The sequence below is a fragment of the Centrocercus urophasianus genome, unplaced genomic scaffold (genome assembly GCF_019232065.1).
Source record: "Centrocercus urophasianus isolate 14NV4802_14NV808 unplaced genomic scaffold, USGS_Curo_1.0 seq_29, whole genome shotgun sequence".
NCBI classification, from domain to species: domain Eukaryota; kingdom Metazoa; phylum Chordata; class Aves; order Galliformes; family Phasianidae; genus Centrocercus; species Centrocercus urophasianus.
The window spans coordinates 9,409,122-9,419,346 of record NW_024884855.1 but is presented as its reverse complement, the minus strand read 5'-3'; the positions used below and the strand labels follow the sequence as shown (position 1 = coordinate 9,419,346).

The window sequence follows — 10,225 nt, the reverse complement described above, 5'->3', positions numbered from 1 at the left end:
TTGGTGCCAATTGTTTGGTGCCAATTGTTTGGTGCCAATTGTTTGGTAAGCCTCTGGGTCCAAACAGAGGCCTTCAGAAATAAGCTGGCTGTTTTCTTTTATCTTCTGGCAGTTCTGTGGTTTCAGACACTTTAAGCACTGACCCGATCCAGATTCCCATTTCTGAGGAGTGTGGCCGTTTCCACAGATCAGTGCCACAGGCTCACGTCTTGTCTTGATTCCTTCCTCTAAGGGAAGGGCAGATGGAGCCAGCAGCCGTGGGAGAGCTGCAGGATGGGGGAACTCCTGCTTTTTCTTGACGTGCAATAGCTTTTCATTCATTCTGCTTTAGTGTCAGAAGCATGTGTGCAGCTGGCTTTGTTTCTGAGTGCAGTTTATCCAGCAAGGGAGTAGGCTGTCTGCTGAGGGTGTTAAGTGCCCCCATATTGTTTTGAAGTGTGTTTCTGTGGGTTGCTTAAAAGCTGCTATGAAGGCAGTGCCTGGAGGGTGAGTCAAAACCTCATGAGAAGGAGAAACAAAAGTGCCAGGGTGCCACTGGTGGGGTTGGGCTCCTACCAGTTTGATCCAGTACAGCAGATGCTCTGGAGGAACTTCTCTGCTGGAGATCCCAGGCTCTGCTCCTGCTGTCGTCCCCAGGTTTTGAATGCTGGCTTGGGCTCCTCCTCTGTATCCCAGTGCTCTTGTAGCAGAACATAAAATTAAAGCTGTCTTGTGGCTATGCATGCAGTCTGTGATTCAGGGATTGCTGTTTAAATTGGTTTTCAGGTGGTATCAGTGTGATCCGTTGTGTATTTAAAAAATACACGAATAATGTCAGGGGCTGAAACGGTTTTAAGACAAGTGAATTGACCAGCTTCTTTACATAATCTTCTTCTTTTCCTTTATGGGGAAATACGGGGTGCAGGCATTGCTTTGGAGGAAAGAAAACAAAATGCTGAGTTTCTGGATCTTCACTATCCATCCTGCCTTAACTCGGCCGTTGTGCCAGAATGTCTGTGTTCTTAGATTGTATTGCCTTGCCCTGCATTCCCTGTTAATACACATGGTTCTCTTTCCCTGAAATCTCCCTCTGTGTTTTGTTTCCCCTCCCTTGCTGTGGTTCCTCAGCTGACACTGAAGATGTGTGCATTGTGGAGAGGCTGTTCTCCAGCAGTCTGGTGGCCATCGTCAGCCTTAAAGCTCCACGCAAGCTGAAGGTTTGTCACTTTAAGAAGGGGACAGAGATTTGCAACTACAGTTACTCCAACACCATCCTGGCTGTCAAACTCAATAGGCAGGTGAGTAATAATTTTAGTGAAAGCAAGAGGGTTTGTAGGGCTTATTCCGGCAGTTTCTCTGGTGGGTGGCTTTTCCTTTGGTGACAGAACTGCTATTTGAAATTAATTTCTATGTTTCCAGCTGTAGCTGGAATGTTTTATGGCATCTGAGTAACCCTGCTTGGTGAAGAATTTCTGGTTCTGTGTTTACATGTTTTGCTGGAACGCCTTCAGCAGGCTGCTCTGACCACGTTGCTGACCCTGCTTTGAGGGGGTGGTTGCACTGGAGGCTTGCCATGGCCCCTTGCATGTTTAGGATCACAGGACAATTCCAATTGAAAATACGTGGGGACAACAATTTCTAATGGGCCAGAACTTAAACCTCAAATTGTTTTTATCATTTTTAAAAGCAGTTTGAATCCTTGAGATGCAGTCACTGATCTGGTGTAGTTTTTAAGTGGGGTGCTTGTAGTACTGAGGCATTGGCAGGTTCTTCTGCACATACGGTTTTGTCTTCAACCAGTTCATTTGAAGTGGAGAAAATAGCATCTGAATGATGAACTCTTCTTAGTGCCCGTCTCTGCCCTCAAAATCAGGTGTGAGGTAATGGGATTCCTGTTCAAAATTGTAAGGAGGCAGTGACTGCTGCTGTTTCTGACACCATGAGGTAGCAGTAAGTGGGTCAGGTCTCATTAAACAGCTGTCCAGATGCAGTCACCAAAGGGCAGATGAGGCGTTGAAGAACTTTAATTGTTTGTTTGTTTTTGAAGTACCTCACAAATGAGTATGAATAAGTAATAGGCTCTATAAACAGTTTTTAAAAGTCTTGTATATTTTTCTTTTTAACCAAAGCAGGAAGTGAGGCCCACATGTGAATTGGCCTCTAGAGGGAGAGAAATACACATGGGCAGGCAGAGTAAGGGTGAAATAGGTACAGAGGAAGGTTCTGGCTTGCTTACTCAATCTAGTAGAGTAAATCATTTTCATTTAAATCAGTTTACAATGGTGTGGTTGAGAGAAGTCAGGTATGCTGGGCAGTTCAAGTGCCTGAGAGCACTACTGCAGTATTGAAGCCTCGTCAAGAGGTCTCTCATGCATCTCATGTCAGACTCATGTCTTCCCATCAGGTTGGTACAAGCTTCCTGAATTGGAAGGCACCAGCTGTGCTTGGATGCTGTTTTTTAGAATCGATAACTTCATAGAAATTCTCTTTTCATATCACCATTTAATCTGTCCCATGTCTAGAGGCTGATAGTATGTCTGGAAGAGTCTCTTTATATACACAATATACGAGACATGAAGGTATTGCATACAATCAGGGAGACGCCACCCAATCCAGCAGGTGAGTGTGCTGTTAAACTGCCTTAAGCTGCCTCCTCTGTGTACTGGTCTGCTCGTGCAGATGTGCTGGAATGTTAGGTCAGAAGGAAGCAATAGAGGTGCTTACAAGCTGGGTCTCTCCAGCACTTGGCACAAATAAAAGCTGTGTCAAGCTAATGCTTGAGGGATTTCTTCTACTTGGTCAGTTAGTGTCGGTCTGACAGTATTTTTACTTTGTTCTAAACCTTATCAGTAATTATGTTAACAAGTGTCCTTGCAGATTGGCTCTTGAGATTTCTTATCCCTGTTCTGAGTCTGTTGATACCTTGTGAGAATGACTGAGTTTGCGAGGTTTGAACGTAGGTCAGAAAGCTTCACCTTTGAAGATTTAGAATTTGCTTCTTTCTGACTGTGCTTTGTTGTTTTCATTATTTTTTGTTTCTTATGTTGTTGTTTTTACTTCTGAATACATTCTAGGGTTGTGTGCTTTATCAATAAACAATGACAACTGCTATCTGGCCTATCCAGGGAGTGCAACTATTGGAGAAGTACAGGTCTTTGACACCATCAATCTGGTAAGGGTCTTTGTGAAGACTGTTTTCCTTTCTAAAGATGCAGTTCTTGGAAATGACTCAAAGTGCTCAAAGAAGAATTACTAGACATTCAGGTCCAACCACAAAAAATTGCAGTATCCTTTATACTTAGGCATTGTGGAACGTTGACAAAGAGAAGTAAGGCCATCGAATAGAGCTGGCAGAGAGATGGAGTAGAAGTGCAGTTGCTTCTAGTAGAGTTGTCTTTAAGTAGCTTTCTTGTGCTTGTATTGTCTGCGCGTGTGCTTCAGTAGTTTGTGTGCTTTCACATAGCAGTTACTGAAATTGTTGTCCATAAATAAGGCTCATATTTACATTGAGTGCTCTTGCACACACAGATTTAAGCTGTGAACGTGTGGTGTGCTGTACTAAGGTTCTGTTTTATTGATTCACTCCTGCAGAGAGCTGCTAATATGATCCCAGCTCATGACAGTCCCTTGGCTGCTTTGGCTTTTGATGCGAGCGGTTCGAAACTTGCCACTGCATCAGAGAAGGTAAGGTGTCTTTTATTGATCTGCCTGCAATGATAATAAACTGAAGTGGTCTGAAACAAATTTTGTTTTTAAGCGTGCACAGTTGTACCCACAAGTGCCAAAAAAGAAGGCCTGGAGTTGTAACAAGACTTAAGTTCAGAACTGTTAATTATATTTGACTAAACTTCCAAGCTGCAAAGTGTTGGATAATAAGGTTATTTGAATAAGTACGTTGTAATCGGGCTGTAATCAGGGCAGTCCTCTCATTGCTGCTGCTGTCAGTGCAGGTACTTACTAGAAATCAGATGGTATTGCTTTGATGCTATCTTCCTAATGAAAGCCACACAGTTAAAGTCAGAGAGTTGTCTTGCTTTGGCACATGATGACAAATGGTCTGAACTGTAGAAATCCAAAAGCATGAAGCCTTTGCTGTCTGGCTAATAAGCTTAGAACATAAAGGTGTAGTGTGATTGCACCAGATAAAGGCAAAAAAGGCATCCAGATGAGTGTGCTTACAGATAACAAACATGGTTGTTTTCATGATCAAATGTAACGAGAGGAGCTGTTCTTGATGCACAGCTTGTACTCTACATGAGTAGCTCCCACCTTGTTGTTTCCCCATTCTTCAAACACGTCTTACAAACAAGCTCTATAAATATTTCATGCTAGTATGTGGTGTGCATCAGCTGTGCTAAGTGCTAAGTTAACAGCAGAATGGTTTGTTGTACTCTGCTCACTAGTGCTAATGTACAGTGGGAGAACTTGAAATGATAATGGAAGATGACTTATTTTTTTCTTTGCAGGGGACAGTGATAAGAGTGTTTTCCATTCCAGAGGGACAGAAACTCTTTGAATTCCGGAGGGGAGTGAAGAGGTAAAGCTGATCCACGCTGGTTATCTGAAGCTCATTCCTTACAATAGATCTCCAGTGTGCTCTGTGGCTGAGCTAGCTTCCTAATTATTGCCTGTTGTTGTATTCCTCCAACCCTGCTGTATGCTTACCACATTTTCAGTTTGAATGTCTTCCAACTTCTCTTCTTAAGACTTGACTATTCTACAAATCAATCCTGTCAGGATTTTACTTCCTCCCGCATTTTAAAAATTCATTGGCAAGGAAAGTGGATCAAGTCTTGTAAGATATATTATATTTTTAAGGCGAATGGAAGCAATACATCTAATTTTCTCCATCTTTTAAACCCTGCTTGTACCGTAGCCACTGAAAGTCATTTTGACATTGTTCTGCAGTTTGTGGTGGTGGTAACTCTAGCTGTACTCTATTTCATGTAGAGGTAAGGCTGAGTTCAGATTGTTCCTGGTTGGGCCCCCCATATCTGGTATTTGTCAGAGTTAACTGACAATTAAAGTGTTGTTAAGAGGGCTCTTGCTCTTGAACAGCTTTAAGAAGATATTGGGAGATTCAGAATGCTTTACTGTGGAAATGGGTTTTTTCTTATTATTTACAAAGCAGCGTTGACTGAGAAATCTGTTCAAGCCAGTTCACTTGGGTGAACTGCAGCTCACCTGTAATCTGACAGAAGAAAAGGAGCTTGTGATTTTACTGTGCAGCCACAGTCCCTTCCAGCTATGCCAGCACATCTCGTGTGAGTGCTCTGGAGTTTCTTAGTGGTGGCTGTCTGGGAAGACTTCTGCCTGCTTACCAAGAGGAGGAAATATCCCCATTTAAGTCAGTTCCCACGAGTCACTTAACCCTGGCTTTTTCTAATACCAGATGCTTTTGCATTAGAAGGTCAAAAATAATGCTTTGTTGTTTCTTTCCTCTTTGTGCCTTCCCACTAGGTGTGTGAGCATCTGCTCGTTGGCTTTCAGCATGGATGGCATGTTTCTGTCTGCATCCAGCAACACAGAGACAGTGCATATCTTCAAACTTGAGACTGTGAAAGAAAAGTAAGTCTCAGAGATGCCTTGGGCTTTTCAAGGAAATGAGAAAAAAAAAAAAATAGGATGAGCTCTTCAAAGAGTGAACAGACTTCGTTTGAACGCTTTAAAATAAAGGACACGACAAATCAGTCATGAATCAGCATCTGTTCCTCATCTACCTATTGTTCTTGTAATTAATAGGATAAGTATTGCTGCCAAAGAGGAATTGGGCATCCTTGGCAGAGGAATGTGAGGGCAATTTGTTTTTATTTATATTTTTTCACCTCTGACATCCATTGTGGAAGATCTGTCTCAGCAGAACCTTCCAGCTGCCTTCATGATTCTAAAAAGCACCGTGTTGTAAAATGTTTCTATTTACAGTTTGAGAAGACAGTCTTATTTATAACTTTTGTTGGAGATGGTGGTTTGGTTATTGATTAAACAGGTGAATAATATCTGGAAGTGCAGCTCTATACAGTAGGTCTTATTTTTGTATAATAACCGTTACGAAACGCAGCTGTATAAACAGAAGTATCCATTTACAATAGGACATGCTTTAGCAGCAGGCCGAGGGTATTATAGGACATACTGTGCCCTGCAGTGTAAATTGAGTGCATTGAGATCTCAGGGCTGTCAGTAATCCCTGAAGACAAACAAATAACTGTTTAATCTCTTTCAAAATGAAAAGAGGTTTTGCAGTGTTGACCCGCCTCTTTCTCCATTTTGAGGTCGAAGTTCGACACATCTTTCTTGTTTCTTCCCAATTGTAGACCTCAGGAAGAGCCTACAACCTGGACAGGTTACTTTGGAAAAGTACTGATGGCCTCAACAAGCTATCTGCCCTCTCAAGTAACAGAGATGTTCAACCAGGGCAGAGCCTTTGCTACGGTCCGCCTGCCGTTCTGTGGGCACAAAAATATCTGTGCACTTGCCACGTGAGTAAAGCAATGGTACTTGCATTCACCACCCGCTGGGTTGCCACATAGAGCTACAGAAAAGCAGGCACTGGAGGGTTTCTCCAGCTGAGTGTATAGCACTCAGAGGAATGGGTTGCTGTCGTGCTTTCAGAGCCTCTTCTGGCTTAAGAGCTGTGTTGGAGCTCATGGTCCTGTGAGAGACAGAAAGCACGGTGTTTGGATAAGCAGTTGACTATTGAAGAGTTGTTTGAAGATGTCTTCTGATTTGCAGAGAAGTCTGTTGAGAACAGATCTGGGGGCTTAAGGCATTTACTTTGCTGCAAAGTAAAGCAATTTGGACTAGTGGTTAAAGAAGTCCTTGAAAGCAAATCCGTGTTGTTCTTGTCTCTAAAACTGCATAGCATTCATTGGAGTTAATTTTGAGAACTCAGTGTAACCTTCTTTGTCATCTCCAAAGGCAGGACCCGTTTGGCACATGTACCAAAGCAATGAGCTGAGCAGTAGTAAATGTATTTTATGGAGGTTCTGGAGTCTGTGTGCTTCATTTGCTTCATGTCTGCGTCTCTCTCCTCTGATCTCAAAGCACCCTTTAAGCAATAATTAAGCTTTGTAAGAAAAGAAATACTTCTCCAGAGACAAATACTGTAACTTGTTGTGCGAAGCTGATATCAGGATGGTAACTTCTCAGTTTGCTTTCCTGGGTTATGTGTGAGCTGCTTGATTCCCAGGGCATCCTATCAGCCCCATTGTAGTTACACCTTATTTTTGCATGTAGCTGCTTCCTAGGTGTTCTGTCTGTGCAGCTATTAGCAGTATTGCCTATCCAGGAGAAGCAAGTGTGGAAAATAACGGCTTGAAATCACAGGAGAAGAGGAGAGGGTGCTGATACGACACTTAAGCCCTCATTAATTTCCTCTGACCGTTCCTAGAATTCAGAAGATCCCTCGTTTATTGGTGGGAGCTGCTGATGGGTATCTCTACATGTACAACCTAGACCCCCAAGAAGGAGGAGAGTGCACACTAATGAAGCAGCACAAGTAAGTTCGCGTTAGTTGAGGACTGTTGCTTTTATTTTTTCATTTCTTTTATGGCTTCACAAAATTCAGTTTGTTCCTAATCTTAGTTCCATGCTGCAGAGGTCTGACTTAGAACAGCTCGTTTCTTTACACTGGCTTTTTATCAGGCCTCTGACATGAATGTGTAACTTCAGAATCCCCTTGTGCTGCCCTTCCTTGTACCATCTACACTAAGCACTGCTTTACCAGCAGAAACTTAACGCTGCCCAACTGCAGTGAAGAACCAATTGCTGTTAGCTGTGTGATCCCATTTCCTGTTTCTCTGCAGTTTGAGTTCAGTTACTTTGACAAGAACCTGAAGCATCTGACACCGTTCCCTTCATCAATAAATCAAGCAGTTAGAGGAACGAGAAAGTGTTACTCTAACTTCATGGGGGGAAATCTGGCCTGTGAAATTGTATCTGTATTCTCTCGGTGCCCTTATTAGGATTCCTTGCGTGTAGAGCAGCCAAATAATGTTTTGTAGCAGTGCTGTAGAATACTTAAGGAGATATGACAGGGCCTTGTTATTTTCCCTAAGATTTGAAGGGAACAGGTAGGGTAATACAACTGCTTTACTTACATGATCTATCATACCATCAAACCCTGGTGTGATGTTACGTATCCCCGGCACGATGACAGAAGCACGTGGGATTGGAAGCGATGACTGCCTTCCCTGAAGAGACCCCACTCTTCCCGTTGTATTCTCACACACCTAATGAGATATTCTTGTGTAGCTGTCAGCTAAGGCTGTGTTACGTGCAGGCAGCTCACCTCTCCACCTAACACTTCTCGGCAGGCTCGATGGCAGCATGGAGCCGGCCAACGAGATCCTGGAGTCTGCATCCCACGACCGGCCGCTGGTGGCGCAGCCGTACAGCGCTGCTGGGACTAAAGGTACATACGTGCCTTCCTCACCCACAAGGCATGGTAAGGAGAAGGCTGGGAACGGGGCAGAGTGCCTCTGCGTGTTGCTGCCTTCCAGATGGCTGCGTGAGCTCGTCTGCTTCAGCGCTGAGCTTTTCATAGCTGTGAGAGTGATGTGAGGCCCTGGTGAGTGGTAGGAGAGCACTCCCATGTACGCAGCTTTCTGCAGGTGAACCACTCGTCTGCGCTGCTTTGTGGGCGCAGCGTTGTCTTGAACTGTGTTCAGTTACTTCAGTAATAGTTGCAGTACTTGCCAAATGGTTCTTGAGATGCTGTAATTATTTTATGAAGGAGTTCTGAACCCAGACCTCCAGCAAAGCATCTGAATTTGTAGCACTTTTTTTTTTTTTGTCTGTGATGTTGTGTTCCTGTAGTTCCTTACGGCAGTTGTGACCTTTTAGCCTGATTTTGCTGCTCTGTTAAGTTGAGAGGATGAGAATTTAGTTTGTGCTGGAGTTCCCAAGTGAGTAGAGCTTGTGTATATGGCTCTTAGCATCTTTGTATAGGCTAATGTTTCAGCTGTGGAGGAAGCATAGTCTGCACATACAGCATCAATTCTGCCGTTGCAGCTGTAATGGATGGGTAGAGAGTACAAAAACATAACTGCCCCGAAGCAACAATATGCATTGCACGCATGCAGAGTAATCACAAACTGCTCTTGGCTTGGAGAAACGTGGTCATAATGAAGGCAAACATAGGGTGGCAGTGAAGCTGTTGCAAATAACGTCTGGTACTTCAGCTGGAATGGCTGCTTTGTTGGATCCAAGCCTTGGTTTGTGCTGCTGATCATCAAACTCCTGCTCCCTTTCTTTGCAGCTTATCCGGATGACCTGGGAGCTGTGGGTGGAGCTTGCCTGGAAGACGAAACCAACTCGCTCAGATTGGATGAAGACAGTGAGCATCCCCCCATGATCCTGCGGACAGACTGAACTTTGACCTGTGAACTCACTCCTGAAGCAGAGAACACTGGCTTGATGTTTCTTGAGGAATCTCGTGTTATGCTGCTATGAACTTTGACATGAGCTGGGAGAGAGGATGACAGACTCTTACAGTTTTAAGTCGTAGCTGTAGTTCTAATTCTATACCATTGGAAAAAAATATATGGTTTTCAATTCAGTGGCTTTTAATCTTGCTTATCTATTTTAGCTGTGTTTTTTGTTGGTTTTTTTTTCATTGCCAAAACCTGCTGTTTGTGCAGCCCTCGGGGCCTACTAGCTTTGCATGCGTTCATGTGCCAAGCAAGCATAGGAGGGGAGAGAGAGAGAAGCCACTTTATAACAAACTCAAGTTTGTATTTTTTTTATATATGTATATAATACTTAGCTTATATGAGGAAGGAGCAGAGAAGTGGTTTTGGAAGCTGAGACTAGTTCTGCACTGACAAAGGTCCAAATGGTTTCCTGTGCATGGGCTTGCAGGCATACCTAGTGACTGACATGCAATCTTTCAAATGCAATGGCCTGGTTTTTTTGTTGTTTTTTTTTTGTTTTGTTTTTTTGTTTTTTTTGGGTTCTCCCTCCCCTTTCCTGGACCATTTTGTTAATTAAAATTCCTTCTGAATGTTGTGTGTTTGTGGGAGTGTTCTGTTTGTTGGGACTGAAAACTGGAAATGTTTCCCTGCGTGAGGATATAGAATCTAGGAAGTGCCTTTACAGGGAGGAAGAGAATTGCTGCAGGAAGAAAGCTGGAAGGAAGGAGGAATTGTTAGAGGCTTTTTGTACACCTCTGGTACTTGGGCATCTGTAGCCCACGGTGGCTGATGTTTGTTTTGGTTTGGTTTTTAGGGATGCACTTTCTCTCCTGTAG

The 10,225-nt window shown here is 43.4% G+C and overlaps 1 protein-coding gene across 4 annotated transcripts in view; it reads left to right on the top strand.

The window, feature by feature from the left end:
• The window catches only part of WIPI2 (WD repeat domain, phosphoinositide interacting 2), a 21,041-nt gene extending 11,057 nt beyond the window's left edge, over positions 1-9,984 (top strand). For 2 of the 4 annotated variants that reach the window (XM_042827638.1, XM_042827636.1), the window contains 10 exons: positions 1,108-1,277; positions 2,502-2,598; positions 3,054-3,151; positions 3,571-3,663; positions 4,446-4,516; positions 5,440-5,547; positions 6,291-6,455; positions 7,367-7,474; positions 8,292-8,389; positions 9,236-9,984. In XM_042827638.1, coding sequence (XP_042683572.1) covers positions 1,108-1,277; positions 2,502-2,598; positions 3,054-3,151; positions 3,571-3,663; positions 4,446-4,516; positions 5,440-5,547; positions 6,291-6,455; positions 7,367-7,474; positions 8,292-8,389; positions 9,236-9,348 — 1,121 coding nt within the window. In that variant the 3' untranslated portion in view covers positions 9,349-9,984. Of the gene's footprint in view, positions 1-1,107; positions 1,278-2,501; positions 2,599-3,053; positions 3,152-3,570; positions 3,664-4,445; positions 4,517-5,439; positions 5,548-6,290; positions 6,456-7,366; positions 7,475-8,291; positions 8,423-9,235 lie in introns of all 4 variants that reach the window. The other 2 variants (XM_042827637.1, XM_042827635.1) reach the window with 1 other exon arrangement.
• The last annotated feature ends 241 nt before the right edge of the window (positions 9,985-10,225 follow it).